At 37.8% G+C, this 23,497-nt stretch overlaps 2 protein-coding genes across 4 annotated transcripts in view; one reads left to right on the top strand and one right to left on the bottom strand.

The window, feature by feature from the left end:
* LOC125239157 (zinc finger protein 345-like) overlaps positions 1-23,497 on the top strand; it is a 215,312-nt gene that overhangs the window by 123,846 nt on the left and 67,969 nt on the right. The gene's annotated exons all lie outside the window — the stretch shown is intronic.
* LOC125239153 (zinc finger protein 564-like) lies at positions 479-23,017 on the bottom strand. Of its 3 annotated transcripts, XM_048146658.1 has the most exons (14): positions 22,961-23,010; positions 22,842-22,849; positions 21,819-21,944; positions 19,591-20,826; positions 19,022-19,156; positions 17,979-18,106; positions 14,071-14,145; positions 12,964-13,093; positions 8,260-8,463; positions 5,863-6,102; positions 5,243-5,347; positions 2,133-2,231; positions 1,108-1,364; positions 479-856 (listed from the first exon to the last, which is right to left on the bottom strand). In XM_048146658.1, exons 1-13 carry the CDS (start codon positions 22,965-22,967, stop codon positions 1,173-1,175), a joined length of 2,685 nt encoding a protein of 894 aa, XP_048002615.1. In that variant the 5' UTR covers positions 22,968-23,010; the 3' UTR covers positions 479-856; positions 1,108-1,172. The 3 variants fall into 3 exon arrangements, with proteins under 3 accessions (XP_048002615.1, XP_048002612.1, XP_048002613.1); XM_048146655.1 differs by having other exon boundaries at positions 22,842-23,017; XM_048146656.1 differs by having other exon boundaries at positions 479-626; positions 1,240-1,364; positions 22,842-23,017.

Genomic DNA, 23,497 nt, shown 5'->3' with positions numbered 1-23,497 from the left:
CTTCAAAAGACAGCTATTGTCAACAAAACATTCATAGGAAATATGCCTTTTCTATGAGATTTTTCATCGCTCTGGGTCCTTTTTTATATAACAAGCTTAATGCAATTTTAGATTTATACTCACTTAGCTACACGAAGTGTAAGGAAACTCTCCGAAAAGCCCTCCAAAATATGACGTACGAAGACACAGAGAATCTACTATTAGTTATAAAATGAATATAGATAGGTAATAGGTAGGTCTAAACACACATTGATTTAAGTTTGAACCTTGTTTTGCCGTACCTCTCGCCTGAAACACAGGGTTTCCCTAGTTCGGGCAAATGTAAATCATCGATAATTTTAAGTATTTGTTGGATGTAATGTAAATATGCAATACTTGTTTTCAATAAAAATTATGTTTATGTTTATGTTTATATGTTTATTCATACGTGGAATAATTAATACCTACTTGATATGTGAAACGAAAAGGAAACAATTTGTTTTGTTTTAATAATTTATTGAAATATGGTAACAAAACTATTGTCTTCACGTGCAGAGCCAGCGATCCCGTAATGTACACGGGGTCATTGACCTGTAGTCGTTTCAGTAGTTTCAGCTGATTGGCCTTTAGTTTTCGGTCGCTTGCTCCTGTCCCGTCGCGGCCACGGGCGTCCGCAGTGAACTGTCTGTTTGTCTGTCTGTCTGTGGCATCGTAGCTCTCGAACGGATGAACCGATTTGTATTTAGTATTTTTTGTTTGAAAGCTGAGTTATAGTTTCCGATGAACTACAGTATGGGGTTCTGAAAGAGTACAAGTTTCTAATGGGTCGCCAACATGTGACACCCCTTGAGTTGCAGGCCATAGATTACGGGGACCGCTTTCTGATCTGGGTGCCGGCAGAATATCAGTGCCTCACTCGAAAGGGTGAAGCGTATAGCTGAGTCGGAACCCTTTTGTTTTTGCTGCAATGCACACAGTGTTGGTAAGCATTTTTTTTTAATGTTGTGTACGTAATTTTAAGTCAATTGTATGTTTTTTTCTTCTTCTCTTTTTGTTGTTCTGTGTTGCATTTGTAATTGTGTGTTATTGCAGCATTCAAATAAAGCTTTTATCTATCCATCTATCTATCTTTCCATCGGCGGACCGTATACCTATTTGCCACCGACATGGTATAAAAACACGTGTAAACTGGGTTATTGACTCCCAGTACTCGTTTTAGTACTTTCAGCTGATTGGCCTTTAGTTTTCGGTCGCTTGCTCCTGTCCCGTCGCGGCCACGGGCGTCCGCAGTGAACTGTGTTCACGTGCGTAGTGAGCGAGGCCTTTGTGGTGTAGGTACGGTCGCAGATGGCACACGGGAAGCTGTCCCGGATACCTAGATGTGCCTGTAACATAATTATATTAATTATTTTCTTCTACTCGACTTTAATCTGTCAATTAGGACACCTCTTAGCCTTAGATCCCGGAAAACGCGAATTTTCGGGTTTTAATGCGTTTTTCTTTCGTAAACGTCAAGTATGGACGTTAATTTCGCGGCCCGCTTAGCTCAGTCGTACAGTCGCCATCAGATATATCGGAGCGCCCAAGGTACTCAAAAATATCTGAACACGCCTCTAACGCCATGGCAATACAGGCGTGTTCAGATATTTGTGAGCACCTCGGGCGCTCCTATATATCTGATGGCGACTGTACGAGGTCGGTCTAATGTTCGCAGACAGATCGCAGATTGACATCTGATTGGTTTCGCATCCCGACCAGAATAGTACATTACGATACAAGTGCGTAAAAAAGGAAATTCGAAACGAGTGGCGATAAATTAAAACACGACCGAAGGGAGTGTTTTAAATCGACACGAGTTACGAATTTCCTTTTCGCACGTGTATCGTACGACGTTTTTCAGTATAGATCGCCTTCCGAAGTTTCGACCTTGCATATAATGAACCACTTCTCGAACTAGTGCGTAAAAAAACGACCATCTGTACTGAAAATTAAGTTTTTTTTTTGTATTTATAAGAGTTCTTTTTTATGTAAAAACGTGTTATAATAAAATAGAACGCTCTGTCGCCCAGATATTGGAAATAAATTTTAATAAATTATAACGCAAAGAACGCTCGTTTCGGAAAAGGTAAAATGTTGTAAAAACGAGAACTTACGGTTTTCTGATGTCGATAGAGGTTCGCTTTGAAGGAGAAGGCGAGCGGACAGTCGGGGCACTGGAACGGTCTCTCCCCTGTGTGCTTCCGTAGGTGTATCTACACACACACACATACACACGTTTAGATCGATGTTACTTCAAATACACAGGACGCAGTTAAGCGAAAAGGATGCGTCCTCTAAAAACTGCCATTGAAATGAATGACTTTCATATTAAACATTAAATAAATGTCATATACAAAGAAAAAGTGACAAGGCCTCCAGTGCTCCGAGCTGGAATCGAACCAGCGTACTCCGCTAACCGGGCGAATGCCTGAAACACTCGGTCATCGGTGCACGAAGGCTAGGGTCGAAATTTCCAAGTATATGACATTCCCGAAGGCTCGTGGCGCCCTCTGCCATCCCTGAGGTAGAACAGTATGGTTCGACCTCCTAGCTGAATCAACTCAGGTGATTACAAGCTAGCGAAGAGAGATGGCGCTGCCATTAATACTCTAAGAACAAATTAAATTATTTTCATAGAACTTTCATATTGACAGGAAGTATAAATTATATTAAAAATCAAAACAAGATGTCATATATTAAAGAAAAAATGACGGACACCACCAGTGGTGTAGGCCGGATTCGACCCGGTGTCTTTAGCAATCCGGGCTAATGCCATGAACCCCTAGGCCACCGTTACAGCGGAAAATATTTATTAAAAATAATTTGATTTGTTCCCATGCGTACAGACGTTATGTTTTGTTTTTTTTTTTTTCTCTCCGTCATGGCTTTTACTCCTCGCTAATTTAAGCGGGGTGAATTCTGCCAATGTCGAGGTGAAGACTTTTGACTTTTTTTTTTAACGAGAGTGTTCGGTGAAATTTTGATAATGTTTTTGGAAGGATAGGTTGGGAAAAAAAAAACAAAGTTATGGACAACACAGACAAAAACAAAACATATTACATGACACATATGACACTGTACCAACATTAGTGAAAAAGAGCGGGAAGCGGATGACAGTTTGTTAAAGCAAGCAACATAGTCGGATTCGAACCGGTGTCTTTAGCAATCCGGGCTAAAGCCATGAACCCCTAGGCCACCCCGTTACAGCGGAAAATATTTATTAAAAATAATTAGATTTGTTCCCATGCGTACAGACGTTATGTTTAAAAATAGTAACAAATCTGACAGCGACTTAATTTTTTGTTAACAACCGATGCTTAGGGTTGCAAATAGAAAAAATACCAACTGTTTTTTTTTTTTCAGAATTATGAAAAAAAAAACATGAAAAAAACCAGCAACATGGTTTTTTTTAATATGTTTTTTTAATAATTAGACAATAACGGTTTTCGTGAGTTGTAACATGTTTCAATTTATTTAATCGTATGGCAATATAATAACAATTGTTTCAATAACAATAACGTAAGTTTTACTTCGATTAACATTCAGTATACAAACGTTTATTGGGGAATCCCCGATGCGGCGTGCAGCGTGGAGAGGTGGTGGTGTTGCCAGCAGAAAATAGTGATAACTACCAACTACAGATTTCGTAAATGTCACTTTTACTACTACTAAAAACTTACTAAAAACTTTAATTTCTGACCGTATAAATTAAAGTTTTTTGATCAAATTGTTTTACTAGTTAATAAGTCTAACAACCGTATACAGGTGGGGCCTGTAACAAAGGCAAAGAATTGAACTCTAGGCTATTCTCCTTATACTGATCAACATTTGTTCGGAGCCTTTTAAAAATAACTTGTATTTTGATTTTTATCACCAGGGAGCGTACTTTTCATGCCGATCAATCATTTTAATCGTATACAAATTACTTCAAAATCTTCAAATACAGTAGTCCATTTACATGTAGCATAAATAATACCTACTTGAAATGTGAAACGTGAATTAAATTTTTTGATTTGTTTTTATAAATAAATTTAATTAAATAGTATTGTTAACAACACATTACAATAAATACGTAGAAAAGAAAATTTCTCTCTAACGTAAAGCACACCATCCTTCTTGCATTCATTACCATGCAAAGAAATTCATAACTTAAAATTATTGATGACTAATGATTAATAATTAACAATAAAACAATTTGTGATCACCCTATATGGAGCGTGACGTCAAATTGATGTCATCGGCACGAAAAGTACGCTCCCTGTTTATCACCCTTGAAAGTTTTTTCTAAGCGAATGCGATGTATTGCGAATTCTGTTATGTCTAAAGTGTGACAGACAACGTCAATGACAACAATAATGGCGTACATTGAAGCTAATATTTATTTTGTATGAAAAATTAAAAATTTAAAGACTTCATAATTTTTAAAAGTCACTGAACAAATTTTGATCAGTATAAGGAGAATAGCCTACAGTTCAATTCTTCGCCTTTGTTACAGGCCCCACTCTGTATAAGTATTAACTGCTTTGCAAATTTAGAGATTTCATACTTTAGAAAAAAACATCTTCAGAAAAAAAGCTGTTTTTTTTCACGGCTTTTTTTTTCAAGCCAGAAAAAAAACGTTTTTTTTTGCAACCCTACTCAATGCGAGCCCCACTTTCTAAAAATGCCGTCATCATAGATTTAGAATTATTAAACTAGATTGTGTAGTTAAAAAGTGTGTCCACATGAGAGGTCATTGTTTGGGCTGGTGTCCCTCTCGCACTTACTGACAATGTCAACATTATTCAGTGACGTCATCACTGTCATACATTGGGGATACCAGACAATTTTCAAAGTTACTACCAAATCTACTAATACTCAATTAAAGGTATTTTATAATTATACAAATCTTTGATTTATTGGCATCAAAATAATAACATTATAATATATCGAAACCTTAGTTTGAATAAAACACAAAAATAATATACTTACATGTATCTGTAATATACTTAAAAAGTTATAAAGTCAGGTAATATACAGATAAAAATACTACTACTCGTACTATGTAACCTCATTAACGCTGGCCACACGTGCGAGAGAGACACCAGCCCAAACAATGCCCTCTCATGTGGACCGTTTTCGCTAGTCTGACACGATCACCTTTCTGTCTCGGTGATAAGGTTCAATTTAGTATGGCAAAAAATGTGATTTCGCTGTACAGGGGAAAGGTCTTTGGCCGTCATACCTGAAGGTTCCCTTTGTTGAAGAATTTCATCGGGCACTCGTTGCAGGCGTAGGGTTTCACGTTCTGGTGGTCGCGCAGTATGTGATGCCGGAATACGGTCTGCGACTGACACAATAAACATATTTGTAGGAGGTAGGGCATAGCGAATGATATTCCGCTTTGTGTGGTAGGGCACAGCACAGCGGATATCGTCTCGCTCGAATCTAGAGCAGAGCCCAACTGGGGAAGTACCTCCGCCTTACAGAAGACCGCAGCCAAATAGCACTAGACCCTACTCATAGTGTTGTGTTCCTGCCGGTGAGTAAGGCTGCCAGAGCTCAACGAGGGTGCGGTGTGCTGATGACGGGAGGACTTACGGAACTAACTTGTTCCGTATATTGTCCTTTAGAGTCGTCGGCAACCCGAACCCTCCTTGGAACTTGTACACTCCTTTTTGCTGTGTACTTAACACAGCAAAAGGGAATGTACAAGTTTCTAATGGGGTGGCAACGCGCATGTGACACTATTTGCGTTGCATGCGTTCATAGGTTACGGTGACCGCTTTCCATCAGGCGGACCGTATGCTTGTTTGCCACCGACGTAGTATTAAAAAAAAACCCCCCGCCGCTGTTGATAGTTACCTTCATGAAACGGCCACACTGGTCGCACACCACCGCTTGGGGCTTATTGGTGGGAATAGTGGGCTTGTTGGGATTGTTGGGCGTGGTGGGTTTTTCTGGGACGTGTTTCTTGCGCCACAGATACAGATGCTTGCGGTCTTCCGCGCGCCGGCGCCGGTCCGAAGGGGCGTAGCCTTTCCCGATGTGGTTGCGCTGTATATGTGTTTCAAGCGCCGGTGTGTCGATAAACGATATGTCGCACTGAAACAATATGACGACCGGTCTGTAGGGGGTAGGGCATAGCGAATGATATTCCGCTTTGTGTGGTAGGGCACAGCACAGCGGATATCGTCTCGCTCGAATCTAGAGCAGAGCCCAACTGGGGTAGTACCTCCGCCTTACAGAAGACCGCAGCCAAATAGCACTAGACACTACTCATAGTGTTGTGTTCCTGTCGGTGAGTAAGGCTGCCAGAGCTCAGCGAGGGTGCGGTGTGCTGATGACCGGAGGACTTACGGAACTAACTTGTTCCGTTTATTGTCCTTTGAGTCGTCGGCAACCCGAACCCTCCTTAGAACTTGTACACTCCTTTTTGCTTTTTGCAGCAAAAGGGAATGTACAAGTTTCTAATGAGGTGGCAACGCGCATGTGACACTGTTTGAGTTGCAGGCGACCATAGGTTACGGTGACCGCTTTACATCAGACGGGCCGTATGCTTGTTTGCCACCGACGTAGTATTAAAAAAAAAAAAGAGTCGGTAGTGACCCTGCCTGCTGCGCCGCGGTCCCGGGTTCGAATCCCGGTAACGCCGAGGCTTGCGTGGGCGACGGTCGCGCGACGGCGATGCGACGCATACGAAACCAAACCTTATCGATATGGAAGTAGACGATGTAATGAGACGCGACGGCGACGGTCGCGCGACACGCAAGACACGGCGTAAGGGCATTTATTTGTGTGATGAGCACAGATTTTGTTCCTGAGTCATGGATGTTTTTTATGTATATAAGTATTTACATATATTATATATATCGTTGTCTGAGTACCCACAACACAATCCTAACCCTTATAAAAGAATAGTTATTCTATTTGGTATACAAGGGTGCAAAGTTGTATTTTAATGCCGAGTGTGGAATTGATAAACTAGCACGTGAAAGGAATCTATAGTTTAACCAAGAGCGAAGCGAGTGGTTCGAGAATAGAATCCCGAACTTTGCGAATTTTTCAACACACAAGAAGCAAAATACATTTGCACCCGAGTCTAAGTCCTTTTTCACATTATCCGATCCGATATCGGATGTCGGAAGGATTTCAATAGAAAAAATCCAAGATGGCTCCTGTTATGTATGGGGTATCGGTCCGGCATCCGATATCGGATCAATGTGAAAAAGCACTAACACAAAACTTTTCCCCTCACTGTAGCGAAGGTAGCAAAAAACGCATTGACCACTGCTTCCAGTAGTTCCACATCATCTTCATCACTAGATTTATCAACTTTTCAGACAATTTTCCTACATTCAAGGTCAAATCACATTATCCACTAGTGGATAAAATGCGTTTTTACCCATCATCGTCCTCTTGCGTTATCCCGGCATTTGCCACGGCACATTTATTTATTTATTTATTTATTTGGGAGCACACAGGCTCCCTGCCTGGGGTCCGCTTTGACAACTAATCCCAAGATTTGGCGTAGACACTAGTTTTTACGAAAGCGACTGCCATCTGACCTTTCAACCCGAAGGGTAAACTAGACCTTATTGGAATTAGTACGGTTTCCTCACGATACTTTCCTTCACCGAAAAGCGACTGGCAAATATCAAATAACGTTTCGCACATAAATTCCGAAAAACTCACTGGTTCGAACCCGCGCCCTAAGGAACGAAAGTCGCACGTACTTACCGCTAGGCTACCAGCGCTTTTACGCTGGAATGAAATGATAAAACACGTGTTTCCGAGCTAGTGAGGGGAACATTTTTTTTTTATATACTACGTCGGTGGCAAACAAGCATACGGCCCGCCTGATGTAAAGCGGTCACCGTAACCTATGGACGCCTGCAACCCAAACAGTGTCACATGCGCGTTGCCACCCCATTAGAAACTTGTACACTCCCTTTTGCTGTGTTAAGTACATAGCAAAAAGGAGTGTACAAGCTCCTAGGAGGGTTCGGGTTGCCGACGACTCAAAGGACAATAGACGGAACAAGTTAGTTCCGTAAGTCCTCCCGTCGTCAGCACACCGCACCCTCGCTGAGCTCTGGCAGCCTTACTCACCGGCAGGAACACAACACTATGAGTAGGGTCTAGTGCTATTTAGCTGCGGTCTTCTGTAAGGCGGAGGTACTACCCCAGTTGGGCTCTGCTCTAGATTCGAGCGAGACGATATCCGCATAACTCTTAATTACGAAATAAAAAGGAAAGTACCTCGTCACAGCGGTACGTTTCCTTCGGATGTGCCTTCTCGACATGTTCCTGTAGTTGTGTCTCGCTCGCACAGTTCTCTCCGCACTGCTCGCACGGGCGCAGGTCTTTGTCATTATGCTCGCCAGCCGACTCCGTATGTCTCTTCAAAGCTTCTTCGTTAAGGAAGTTGGCTGAACAGGTGTGACACTTAAACTCTTGCCGTTTCTGAAAAAAGGAAAATTGGCTAGTTTACTTTAAATAAATAAATAAATATTGGGGACACCTTACACCGATCAACTTAGCCCCAAACTAAGCAAAGCTTGTACTATGGGTGCTAAGCGACGATATCATCGATCTAAACTACCTAGATGCACCATCACGGCTTAGAATGTGTCCGCAGCAAATTGTGCTTGAAAATGTTCTAAGCACAATTGGGCGGTCAGTAGCGCTTCATCCGCCGTGTCGGCAACATGCCGAAGTGCTCCGTAAAAAAGTGCAAAAATAACACCTTATATACGTTAAAAAAGGTTGACGTATCGTATTTCCGGTAAGTAATTGTTAATAATTTTATAATGTTATGCATTTGTGGCCAAAATGGCTTCCTAACTTACTAAAAACATTTATTTTCTAGAATAATTAAAGTAAATTCCTTGATTTGGTCTTACGCAGTTTGTCTCTTTCTCTCGCGCTATACTAGTAATGAGCGGACGGCGACAAAAGATAGTTGAAGTGGAACATAGTTAAAAATGGAATGATGGAGTCGCTAATTTATATTTTTTGTAAAAGAAGCCTATTTCATATTAATAATGTATGTATTTATTTATTATTATGGACCAATAAGTCTGAAATAAATGATTTCAATTCAATAACATTAATACATATCTTATAAATTACTTTAATTATAAAAAGAAACAACCCGGGAATAGCAAATTCGTTTTTAAGTAATAAAAAAGGTTTTTATTCCAGATTCCTAAAACAAGACGTTGAAAGGGAAAAATGGCGCAAGATTATAGCTGAGGAGCGGAGAGAAGATTTACCCACACAAAGCTTTGAAAGAAATTACGTAGAATAATAAATTAATGTCATCATTCAATTCTTCTTTGTTTTAATAGCTACTTAATTCATATTCTCCAAGTGCTCCATCCCTCACACACCACATACAATCCCTCAACTGTTTAATACCTTAAATAATTATCGTAGATAGTATATATTGCTGAAAGAAGACTTTATTTTATTTTCAAAACTTAGAAACTTTGAAAACCGGTCTGGCGCAGTCGGTAGTGACCCTGCCTGCTACACCGCGGTCCCGGGTTCGAATCCCGGTAAGGGCATTTGTTTGTGTGATGAGCACAGATATTTGTTTCCGAGTCATGGATGTTTTCTATGTATATAAGTATTTATATATTGTATATATCGTGATGAAAAATGGCATTTACAGATTTTGGAAAATTTTTCATTTTTCATAAATTTGAAATTGATGGATGGTCCCCTTAGACTATTTTCATGTAGGACTACGGGATCTCATACCGGCCTTACTGACCCGCTATCAAAATACACCCTGTATAAGTCCTCATAGTAAAAATTAAAAAAATAATAATGCACTTTTACTAAGTTTTGAAAATAAAATGAAGTCTTCTTTCAACAAAATATGCTATCTTCGATATTTAAGGTACTTTCCCTCCATATGACATCGCCGTGGGACACCCTGTATATACCTCAGTTGACTCTATTTAATAATGCAAACATTGCAAAACGTGGAGGTATTGATCAGTTGCAATTGTCCCCCAGTCCAAATTGTCCCGCCGTACCTTATATATTTTTTTGTTTGAGATAATATCAATAAAAATATCATACAGTAAAAACTCATTTTTTTCGCTTCAAATACGCAACATCTCGAAAAATGTTATACCAAACGTTTTGTTCCTTAAGAAATTTTGTATCTAATAGGATTTTTTAAAACAGTTTTTCGCACAAATACCGCAAATGTCCTCATTCTCGCATTTCATCTCATAGCGCGACTCCCATGATGCCTCTGTCCATCCTCGTTCCCAATGTAAAAATGGCGTTTAGATTGTTGCAGCGCGAACGAAATTAAACTTATGTTGGTTGCAATAAGACGTAGATTTGTTTAAAAATATGCACACCTGCGATCTGCGGTAATAAAATTTTATGGCTTTCACGATGATCACATTCATTAATGTCATAACCGCCAATTGCTTGCATTTGAAATTGAACTTTAAGTACTAAGAAATAACGTTGTTTTTGTAAAAAAATGAAAGTAGTTTTTACTACATTGCGAAGTTTTCGTTTGTCAACTAGACGCACACATTTGCAACTAAGCGATCGGACACTTTTGAGTGTCGAATTTGCAGGTGATAGTGTATCTAGAGAAGTTTAAATCGATGGACGATATACATACTTAAATAGATAAATACATATTTATATACATAGAAAACACCCATGACTCAGGAACAAATATCTGTGCTCATCACACAAATAAATGCCCTTACCGGGATTCGAACCCAGGACCGCGGCTCAGCAGGCAGGGTCACTACCGACTGAGCCAGACCGGTCGTCAGGTCGTAGTTTACTTAAAATTAAAATCAAAGAGGATCGAGTATTATAGAGAGTTACTATCAAAGTAGAATGTGTAATAACTAATAACAGTGCATAGACTGCCATCTCTCGACACAAGGTTAAAACTTTTGAACCTCGGTTTTGACAATTTGGCCCATATTGTTAGCTTGATTTGTGTTAAAATGTCAAATATTAATATTAGAGCCATCTAGTCGAGCGTTCCCCAAAGGTGTAACGCCATCTAGGCCACCGTACCTTTTTCTCTAGGGCTTTGAGGTACGTTTTTTTCTTAGACTTAATCCGTCTATACGGAGTTACATATGTCTTTGCTTAAAATAAAATATTTGGTGCAGTGCACGAAATAAAGCACCGCATAATTAGAAGAAAAATGTGGACAGTAGTTATGTTTAAACATAATTTCTATTTAATAAGTCAACGAGAAAGACATAAAGTAAATTAATTGACCGTGACGTCACTCCTCAGTATTTCATAGTAATTCCATATTAGCAAATCGTTTAGACAGTTCCACAGTGTGTTAAAAACCCCAATTTTGCCTCACCTTGTTTTTATTGCATAATTCTAGTTTTTTTATAAAAAAATCTTCAAGTTTGCCTATACCCGGGCCGGGTCATAATAGTACATTACGATACAAGTGCGTAAAAAAGGAAGTTCGAAACAAGTGGCGATAAATTAAAACACGACCGAAGGGAGTGTTTTAAATCGACACGAGTTACGAATTTCCTTTTCGCACGTGTATCGTACGACGTTTTTCAGTATAGATGAGCCTCCGAAGTTTCGACCTGGCATATAATGAACCACTTCTCGAACTAGTGTGTAAAAAAACGACCATCTGTACTGAAAAATTCATAAAAATAATAATTTCTAAAAATCTACAATACTTATTTAAATTTCAATTGAACCAGTTGATTAGCCGTTTAATACCACACCTTTGTGCAATTTCTTGTGTATTTTCTCTTTTTAAGGTCAGTGCGGGCAAGACCGGCATACTTTATTTGAAATAAAGTTTGAGTGGATAAAACTAGACTATTAAAGTAGTCTGAAGTGATCCGCATGGTCCTATGGGCTGGCAAATTTTATATATTGTACACAGCTTTTATAATACTTTGGTGAATTAAAGTAAACTTATGTGATAAAAATCACTTTTTTTAAGGCTCGGCGGGTTGACCGTCTCCACGCGCTGAGTACAGAAAGACCGTCTAGTGCCCGTTGTCGCGTAATTTCGTAGGCAAATAAGTATCAAAATCATGTTCATTGTTATATTCTGTAATAACTTGGAGTAATGCGATAGATATTAAAACAAATAACGTTGATATTTTCAACATATCAGCATTTTTCTATTTATAAGGCAAGACCGTCATATGCGCCTTAAATGAGGTTGATAACCTTCTTTTTTCAGGTCCAGACAAAAGCAAAGCCGAAACATATAATTAAAATTAATCTACAACACCCGTTTAAAATTAATCTACAACAACGACCTTGAATAAAGTCAAATAACCTGCTTTAAAATTGAGAAAAGTAGGTGAATCTAGTAATAAAGATGATTTACCACCTGTGGAACTACTGGAAGCAGTGATAAACGCATTTTTGTGTAGCTCATTACAGCGAGGAAACTACCTAGCTATAATGGGGGAAAAGTTTCGTGTTACACTCGGGTGCAAATGTATTTTACTTCAGGATTCTATTCTCGAAACACTCGGTTCGCTCGTGATTCAACTATAGAATCCTTTCACTTGCTCGTTTTTCAATTCCACACTCGGCGTTAAAATACTTTCCCCCCTTGTATAACAAACAAAGACCTATATAACTTCGTATAGACAGATAAAGTCTAAGAAAAAAACGTACCCCAAAACCATACAGAAAAAGGTACGGTGAGCTAGATGGCGATACACCTTTGGGGTACGCTCGGCTAGAGGCGCTAATATTAATATTTGACAATTTAAAACATATCAAGCTAAGAATATGGGTCAAATTGTCAAAACTGAGGTTCAAACGTTTTAAGCCTGTGTCGAGAGATGGCAGTCTATGCACTGTGATTACACATTTTACTTTGACAGTAACGCTCTTTAATACTCGATCCTCTTTGATAACAAATAACTATTATCGTCAATGTCCGAGGTGTGACTGTACCTTGCCGTGTGCTTTGTTCTGATGTAGCCTCAGGCCAAAGTCTCCGACGAAGGTCTCCCCACACTGGTTGCAAGACACGTTGAGTGTGGGGTGCGCCAGTCTCATATGGGTCAGACACGACGTGGGTTTGCTATAACATAAGAACATAACATATCAGGGGGGTTACCATGACGTGCTAAAGCCGTTCAGTTTAGGTTGAGAGAGAGGGACGGAGCTATGTAACTGATATAGCTGTGTCCCTTTCTCTCAACCTAAACTGAACGTCTTTAGTACGTCATGGTAACCCCCCTGGTTGGCGAAAAAGTCTTGTACCAAGATATAAGACTTAATGAATTTATTGGTAATTTTATTATTTGCAACAATAGGCTAGTTTCCTATACTTGAAATATAATATTTTATGCAGTGCACGAAAAAAAGCACCACATAATTAGAAGAAAAATATGGCCAGTATTTATATTTAAACATTATTTCTATTTAATAAGTCAAAGAGAAAGATATAAAGTAAATTAATTGACCGTGACGTCACTCCTCAGTATTTCATAGTAATTCCATATTAGTAAATCGTTTTGACAGTTTTTAAAAAGAAGCTGATTTGACTAGTAGGAAACTAGCCTATTAATCAGTAATGCTAAAAAACAAATAACTCTAATATAGCCTGTCAACCAAATTTTGGCAGTAGCAATGTATATCAAACTAAAGTATGGTATCCCTATGAAATGAACAAAAACCAGCAATGTACGTCGAACAGCCACAGATTTTTTTTTTCAAGGGGCTCGCTCCTTCCTTCCGAATTAGATAATGTATTAAAAAGGGACGGATATGTGCTAGTTATTTCTCTTTTTGGTAGGGTGGAGGTTTCCACAGATAAGATACAAATGACACGCGAATTTCCACCGATTTTCAAAACTAGTGTTGCTAGCCCGCGATTTTTAAATTTGCCGCCTTTTTCTAGTGACAAGATTTGGTTGACGGTCTATAACTCTATTACTCTGGCCAATCTACATGGTTGGTAGATTGTTAATGCCCTTCGTAAGCTGTGCAGAAAAGAAATTGTCCACTGCCATTTTGAGGTCTCCCCTTACTTATTCCTCTATGGTAGAAACTTACAGGAAAGTTTTCCCGCAATGTCGGCACGGGAATGTCTCCCCCTTGTGCATGGCGTGGTGATTCCTCGCCATATACCTGCATTGAACAATTGCTTCAATTCAAACTGATTATATTACTGATTGTATTAGAGTTCCTGGTACTAGAAAACGCCGATGTCATGTTAAACATAAACATCTATTTTCCATCCCTCGTAGTAGAACAAACTATTCGAAAAATATGTTTATTAAGCGTGCATGTACACTAACATAACTGTTCAAAATTCTACCTATAATTCTACCTACCTAACCATATATATTTAAAAGATATGTTTCCCCTCCCCTCGCGCCTCGCCCCGTCCGCGCGGCCCTCTAATTAGTTGTTGACACCTGACAGACTGTTATAAGACATGTGCAAAAACGGTTGTGCTTCCGTGATGAAGTGTGGACCCCGGCCAATCCTGCCTGCAGTTCCTGACTCCCGGAGAGAAGGTTAGTGCATGTCTTTGACCACCTTGACAGATTTTTGTATTTCTATTTTGCCCCCTCTTGTCCGTTCATAAACATTTTTGGTAGCAGAGCGTGGTTAGAAAGCTTAGGCTCATTAAAAAATGTATTCAAAAACCCAATTACGACTAATTAAGACTTAACTCTTTACTACACTAAAGACAGGTACTTTTGAAATTTGAACATTCACAATTTATGCCAGTTAACCATTAAATGCATAGTGATGTATATATGCACCATGTATTTTTGACTCTATTGACAGCACGTCAAAATTCAAATTCGAATAAATCTTTGTCAAGGTCATGCATTTAAGGGTTAAATTATCATTAAGATAATCATTTAAATTGTATATCACATTGTTATTCTCGTACCACATTGTGTAATTAATAACTTTAAACCAATATTGGAAACTGTAAGTCTAAAATTAAGAAAACATGTTGTAACCTTATTTCATTGGATGACTGTTTGTTCCATAAATAATAATAATAAAATACTTTATTGCACACTACAGAAGAAAAAGAAACATAATTCAGAACAGATACAACGTGGTAGGTAACAACAGGCGGTCTTATCGCTAAAACAGCGGTCTCTTACAGACAACCTTCAGATAGTCGAGTGGCGATCGGAATAAAATTTACGGGTGGTGCAAAGAAGAACAGAAGGCTAGTACCTAAATGTACAATATAATAAAATACATATACTACAAATATAAAAACTATGATAGACTACATATACTAATAAATACAACAATATATGAGATATAACTATGGAGACCATTTCAACGACATGAAATTTCTTGGAAAACAGAAAGTTTATGAAGTAGACAAATAATGATCCTTCAACATTTTTTCCATAATAAAATAAATAAATAAAATATAATTAGTAGTAGCTAGAACGATTACGATTTAAGTAAGTAAGTAAACTTTATTTGCATTAAATGTGGTTTACAAATTGTGGATTTAATACTGGAGTACTGGACTGACAAAGCCCATACCAAAAAGTGAACCCCTGAAAAGGCTACTTGACCATTTTTAGGGTTCCGTAGTCAACTAGGAACCCTTATAGTTTCGCCATGTCTGTCTGTCCGTCCGTCCGCGGATAATCTCAGTAACCGTTAGCACTAGAAAGCTGAAATTTGGTACCAATATGTATATCAATTACGCCAATAAAGTGCAAAAATAAAAAAATGGCAAAAAAATGTTTTATTAGGGTACTCCCCCTACATGTATAGTGGGGGCTGATATTTTTTTATTCCAACCCCAACGTGTGATTTATTGTTGGATAGGTATTTAAAAATGAATAAGGGTTTACTGAAATAGTTTTTTGATAATATTAATATTTTCGGAAATAATCGCTCCTAAAGGAAAAAAAAGTACGCGTGAAAGTCGAGAGAAAGCAGTCTATACATGTGATTATACATTTTACTTTGACAGTAAGTGCGTTTTCACATTATCCGATCCGATATCGGATGTAGAACCGATACCCCATTCATTACAGGCGCCATCTTGGATTTTTTCCATAGAAATCTTTCCGACATTCGAGATCGGATCGGATAATGTGAAAACGGGCTATATCTATAAAACTCGATCCTCTTTGATTTCAACTAACAATATTTTAACTCACATTTTTAAAAATTGAAATAGATATCATACACGAAAGAAAAAACGGCAAGGCCCACTGGTGGCCGAGCCGGGAATCGAACCCGGGTCTTCAGCTTACGCGGCTAACGTCTTTACCACTAGACCACACGCCCGCCTCCGCTCCGCGCCGCCGGTCTAGTGGTAAAGACGTTAGCCGCGTAAGCTGAAGACCCGGGTTCGATTCCCAGCTCGGCCACCAGTGGGCTTTGCCGTTTTTTCTTTCATGTATGATATCTATTTCAATTTATAATTTATATATAGTAGTGTGACTACTTGAAAAAATAACAAATCAAAAATATTGGGTCACTATCAAATTTACCTTATCGCTAAAAGACTATATAGCTGACACGTCTGGATTGTGTTATGTCTTTGTGGCTACGTAGACATGAATGCTAAATGTGTCTTTAGCAAAACGTCTGGATCTTAAAACGTAACAATTTAAAATGATCTAACTGCAAAACATCTTCATCTTCGAATGTCTGTATTACAAAACAGACATGAACGCTAAACGGTCAAGGAGCAAAAAATCTGGATTGTTTAATGTTTTTATTGCTAAATAGAATAAACGCCAAACGACCCGTTAGCAAAACGTCTGGTTTTAAAATGCTTAAGTGTCTTGAGAATTCAAACCTTCTCGCACTGTTAATAAGAACTGTTCTGTTACATATTTATAAACCATGGCGATGACACATTATATTTCTGGACGTTTTGCTACTGAATAGTTCTGTGTTGACGTCAATTAACTAACTACACTTTTGGCTTTTTAGATATGCTAATCATACGGACTATGTATATTTCCAGACGTTTGGCTACTCATTCATTCTAAGTCTTAGCCATCCAGTTAAATTTACTTTTTGCTGATTGAGTATTCTACTTTCATGTCATCCCAGCTGAATTGACTTTATACTGACTGTATATTTAAATTTTCTGACATCTAGCCGAAATAGTCGTTTAGCGATAAGGTCAACTTGATAGTGACCCAAAATATTCAATAAAATAATTTGATTTGTTCCCTAGTTGTCACATTTTTAAACTAAACAGAGACTTAATCGCGTAAGAACAGACGAGTCTGTCACGACACGTAATATCCGAAACGTCGGGTTATAAAGTCGTATTAGTGTTAAAATTGTCTTCGGTTACCGCGACAGTTACTCATGAAATAAAACTATGGAAACGGATTAAATCGCGTACGAATTTACAATTCATCCCGACGTTTCGAACACTTTACAGCATTCGTGGTCAACGGGTGACTGAGGAAAAAATACAATGTGTAAAAGCTACCCACATACAAGAAAAGTTAAAGTCAAGTTTTATTTCATGGTTCATGGTATTAGTGTTATTACTGGTATACTCTTGGGTCGACGCGTTCGTTTTTCGTCACGTTCCTAAATTTGTTCTATTCTGCTTTCGTCAGCCATTCTTCATTCGTCAACTTAATCTACAGTCATTATCATCTTTGACCATAATGAGTTGTTGGCCTTTTCTTATTTCGACTCAATCGTTTTTCGTCATTTCGTATTTGGACATATTCTAAGTTGGTACCGACCTAAGACTACGAAAAAACACGAAAAACATAGATTTAACAGCGAACATGCCAAAAGAAGATTATGACGAGTAAATAACGAGACGGATTAAGATAAAGATGAACAACGAAATTGACCGTAGTTGAGAAAGACCATCGACAATCATGACGAATAAAGAATGGCTGACGAAACCAGAATCGGACAAATTTAGGAACGTGACGAAAAACGAAAGTGTCGACCCAAGAGTATACCTTATTACTGACCTCATCCGGGTCACGAACCCGCACAAGCTACATGTGAACTTGAGTTTGTGAGTATCCTCGTGACTGTGTCGCAAACCGTTACTTCGGAAGCGGAGGGCACAGATCTCGCAAGGAAACGCGCCCACGCTCTGGAAGAAAAGGGTTGTAAGGTACAACGGGGCAAATCTCGACTGGGGGGCAATAGGGAACTTGACTGTAGTTAAAATAAAATATTTTATACCATGCACGAAATAAAGCATCAGATAATTATAAGAAAAACATGGAAAAAAGTTATTTTTAAATAGAATTTCTATTTACTGGTAATAAGTCAGGTAGAAATATATATATAGTAACTGAATTGTCCGTGACGTCACTCAATTCGATTTGATTTCATAGTAATAGGCTACTTGACTCTTTTTCAAATTATATCTTATATTATTAATTACTGTCTAATTACACGAAAAAAAATAGTACCATATTTTATTATGACTTAAAAGCCCGCAAAAAGCCCGCATACTTTCTTTTTTGATATTTTTTATTGTTATTAGTGTTGTATTATTCATAAATTGTTACCTGTCGTGATTGTTTTCACCAAATGGCCTCATCGGAAGACCAGCGCTGGAAGTCGCCAGCAACATGCTGAGATGAGACCATTTCGTGGCACTTTTGTTTGTTAGCCTTTGTGTGTATGGTTACTTGTTTGTGTGTCGTTAATTTTTGTGTGTATGGTTACTTGTTTGTGTGTCGTTAATTTTTGTGTATATTATATTGTTATCGTCGTTGTTAAGTGCTTACGAATAAAAAAATATTCTATTCTATTCTAAAAATAGTTATTTGTTATACAAGGGGGCAAAGTTGTATTTTAACGCCGAGTGTGGAATTGAAAAACGAGCAAGTGAAAGGATTCTATAGTTGAACCACGAGCGAAGCGAGTGGTTCGAGAATAGAATTATTTATTAACTTTTAGCCTCAGAAATGCGTGGTTAAAATCTCTTTCTCTCTCTGGTACTTTAAAAAAAAAATTAAAAAAATTAAATTAAAATTATTTATTTGTTTGTACTTACAGGACTGTGTCTATTTGTGTGGTTGTTGAAGGCGGCCTCCGCATTGAACCCTTTTCCGCAGGACTCACACCGGAACGGTGACTCCAGGTAGTTCCGGGAACTCTTACGAGCGACGATTTCTTGCAGTTGCTCTTCCTGCATAGAGGTATAATTGGGAATATATAGGATAGTAGAACTGTAACTCATGTGCCAATAACTATTGTATAGTATTGTTTTATTATGTTATGACGTGTAAAATTGTAGTTTTATCAATAAATATTGAATTGAATTGAATATGCATGATATTTTTAATACTATTCTACTAGTTATTACATTACCAAATATAAACTAAGAAATTAGAAAAACGACGTCACACGTGCGCCCGTAATCGGTATTGTAAATAATATTACGCACTTAATTGACAGAATTTTCTTATAGATTATATTATGTGCAAACTATTTTAGTACCGTTAATAAATATTTCCCAAAGTCAATATCCAGGTTATATAGCGACAATATTTAAACACACATCTCCAATATTTTGTTGAAAAAATATACTTCATAATTATAGAGAAACTTCGTGAATCTCACCTTGTTCAAAATCATAATTTTCACTTCAAAATCCTTTTCAAATTGAGCATAATCAAACCACGGCAAATAGTTATTCAGTGGAACCCTTCTCATTTTTTTCCTAATTTTCCTACATCTCATCATCATCATTTTCATATCTATCCTCTTCTTCAGCGCATTCTCTTTCAAATTGTCTACTTTCATTTTTATTGGCATCCTAATAATGTTTACATCACTGACCCCATCTACTTCAACTTCCTTTTTAGTTTCAATACTTATCTTAATGTCTTTATTTGCACTGTTTTCCCCGATTTCTTTCTGCATTTTCTTCTTGATACTGGCCCCAATCGTTCTCATTCTATCTTTAATATACTGAAGTTTATCTTTGCTTATATTAAGAACCTGCTTTTGATTTTCATATTCAACTTTTAAATCACTTTTCTTTATTATTCCATCTACACCAACATGTTTTACATTTCGTGCGAGTTTTATAATTTTCTGCTTTTTGTTTTCTTTTATTTTTGTATCAGAATTGTCTTTTTTACTTTTCTGCTTCCTGTTTTCTTTTATTTTTGTATCAGAATTGTCTTCTTTACTTTTCTGCTTCTTATTTTCTTTTATTTTTACATCAGAATTGTCTTTTTTATTTTTCTGATTTCTGTTATTTTTAATTTTTGTATCTGTTCTTTTTATGTTGCTATCTGCTTGACCTGGTTTTAAACTCGATTTGCGAAATTCCTCATTGGTGACATTAAGTACTGGGTTTATGTTTTCATATATCATTATTGGTTCAGTTTTATTTACATCATCATCTCCAACAGTTTCTACATTTGTGTTACTGTTGCTACTATGCCCGAGGCCTGTGCCCAGCAGTGGGAAGTACATAGGCTCAATATCAAGACCTGATCTATTGTTTGTTTTAATTACTGTTTTGTATTTTTTTAAAGTATCATCAACATTAGTAAAATCAAAATTTGGTTCAAGAGTAACATTAACACCTTCTGGATCAATATCATTCAGGGGGAGATCTATATCTGTAGAATCATTACCATCTATAGTTGTGTCAGCAGGTGTATCTACAGAATCTATAGTTGTTTCTATAAAATGTGTGGTTGCATCAGTTGGAGGGGTATCTATAAATTCTATGGCCGTGTCAGTTGATGGTACATCCATACATTCTATGGTTTGAATTTCGGTTAACGTAAGGTCCAGGTATTGGTTAGAAGAATTTATTTTACGGACATTTTCCAAGGTCAGCTGAAAAATTTAAACAGCATCCACTAAACATGACAAAAAAAATGTAATAACCATTTATTTGCAAAATACAACTTGGCACTGCGGCTGCCGCTCTCGCATTGGGCTCACTAGCCACTTGCGGAAGTGCCGCAATCTAATGGACGCTGCTTAACCCATCATATTATTGATGTTGGAGGCCATTGATGACAACTTGGCAAAAAAGAGTAAAATGGAGTTAACTTTTTTTTATCATACAATCTGGGTGTATTCAAGTCAAGAGTGAATATAGGCTATTACTGAACCAGTGAGCTACAACCTCGGCCTTTTTTTTATTTATTTTTTTATACTACGTCGGTGGCAAACAAGCATACGGTCCGCCTGATGGAAAGCGGACACCGTAACCTATGAACGCATGCAACGAAAACAGTGTCACATGCGCGTTGCCACCCCATTAGAAACTTGTACATTCCCTTGTCGTCACTTTCCATCAGGTGCGACTAAGGTCAATCACTGGCCAGTTTATATATAAAAAAAACTGTTCTCATACAAATGTGACTCAATAATTGCCACATGGGAAAGGTTTATATAGACATTGGCACCCCTATTATTGTTTATTCTTTTTAGGGTTCCGTACCAAATGGTACGAAAGGAACCCTTATGGTGCTGCTCTGTCTGTCCATCTGTCACATTACTAAATATCTTGAGAACTACTTATGCTATTGATATGAAAGTTTTTGGCAGGCTGTAGCTTTTGCCATTTAGATTTTTTGAAGACTTAATGGCCCAGCCACGACATAGGTGTAAGCGCGACAGCGGTGAGCGGCAGCCATGTATACATGCAAATGAAAAATTCCGTCGCTGTCTCGCTCCAATGTATGGCCGCCACTCACCGCTGTCGCGTTTAGACCAATGTCGTGGCCGAGCCGTAAGCTATTCTATCTCTTACAACCTTTGAGCTACCTATGCTAGTGTATATTATTCTTAGTTAAGTACATTTTTTTTTTAATACATACCTTCTCTTCTGCATCTAAGTTTAGATGCTGTTGTGTGCGCCAGCACATGTCTCTAAAGGATACACTTTTAAGCAGTTGAGTGGAGCAGTACACACACAGGTGCTGCGGAAGTCGCTCCTTGTCAACCTAAAATTAGATTCACACATTAACTAAGTTAACACATTCGCGGACAGGACTGCTAAAGCATACACATAGGGTGAATCCACGTAATAGTAACGTGAGTCACGATTCCCTTGCGTGTTTATTTGAACTACAGCTGCAAATGAAAAGATCTATGCATATATCGGGAAAGGAGCACTTATTTAGAGCAGCGGTTCTCAATCTTATTTTCCCATTTAACCCTTTTAGTAAGCAAAATATCTGATGGAACCCTAAAATTAAATAAACAAGAATAGTTTATTGCAGTCCTTACTTTAATAAGTAGTTAATCATAATAGTAAACACTAATCATTAGATTCTAATGTGAGGTATTACATCAAAACACTTTAACAATTGGTGAATATTTGGTTTTATGGAAGAGTGTTGAAGTTGCATATCAGGTAGGCAAAGTTTACACGGAGCCCCCAGAGAGACTTTGCGGAGCCCTAGGGATCCGCGGAGCACAGTTTGAGTATGGCTGATTTAGAGATAGATTATCACTTAAACTTGCATTGTGGATAAATCAAACATGCCATAAAATCGTGACTCATGTTACTTTTTCCCCAGATTGACCCCAAAGAGTTTTGCTTCCTTTGGGCTATAACGGATAAGGAGCCATCTGTGTTGTGTTAGTAGTATCATTGTATTATCGTTTCCATCCCCGTACTCTAGATTTTTGACCACACATGGAATAGCAAATGGGTGAATCAACTTTTTCTCGTCTGTTATTGCCAGGGTTACGGTCCCCTGAGTCACGCTGGTTTTATACAAAATTATGCTACTGAAATTATGCAAAAAAATGTAAAAATGGTAATTATTTAAAGCTGTTTTTATTTACTGTTTGGGTCTCGGCTCAAGCAACAAACATGTTGTTTATTTACTTACAGTAATCCCTGTGATGTGCGTGAAGGCGTCAGTAAGTTTATATTCATGTATGTTGAATAATTTGCCGCCGGCGGACAGGCAGGCGCGGCAACATAACAAGGGTTTCTTATTTTGCGTACCATCCATGGTGAACTTAATATTTCCAACTCATTCGAAGCAAATCTTCATCTACAACCTACAATGTGACAATAACATGGACGAGGCATGGACAGATTTAGAATGAGACATGAAATTATCTGTCATTACTGTCAATGTCAATCATAGATTTAGAATTATTAAACTAGATTGTTTAGTTAGGTCCATAGATTTAGAATTATTAAACTAGATTGTTTAGTTAGGTCGAAAAGTGTGTCCACATGAGAGGTAATTGTTTGGGCTGGTGTCCCTCTCGCACTTGCTGACAATGTCAACATTATTCAGTGACGTCATCACTGTCATAAATTGGGGATACCAGTCAATTTTCAAAGTTACTACTAAATCTACTAACACCCAATTGAAAGTATTTTTTAATTATACAAATCTTTGATTTACTGGCATCAAAATAATCACATTATAATTATTTTCAAATTTTTTGAAATATATCGAAACCCTAGTTTGAATATAACATTAAAATAAAATAAGAATTTATAAAGTCAAGTAATATACAGATAAAAATA

The sequence above is a fragment of the Leguminivora glycinivorella genome, chromosome 25 (genome assembly GCF_023078275.1).
Source record: "Leguminivora glycinivorella isolate SPB_JAAS2020 chromosome 25, LegGlyc_1.1, whole genome shotgun sequence".
Classification (NCBI taxonomy): domain Eukaryota; kingdom Metazoa; phylum Arthropoda; class Insecta; order Lepidoptera; family Tortricidae; genus Leguminivora; species Leguminivora glycinivorella.
The sequence above is the reverse complement of the archived record's forward strand: the minus strand, read 5'-3'. Positions and strand labels throughout refer to the sequence as shown.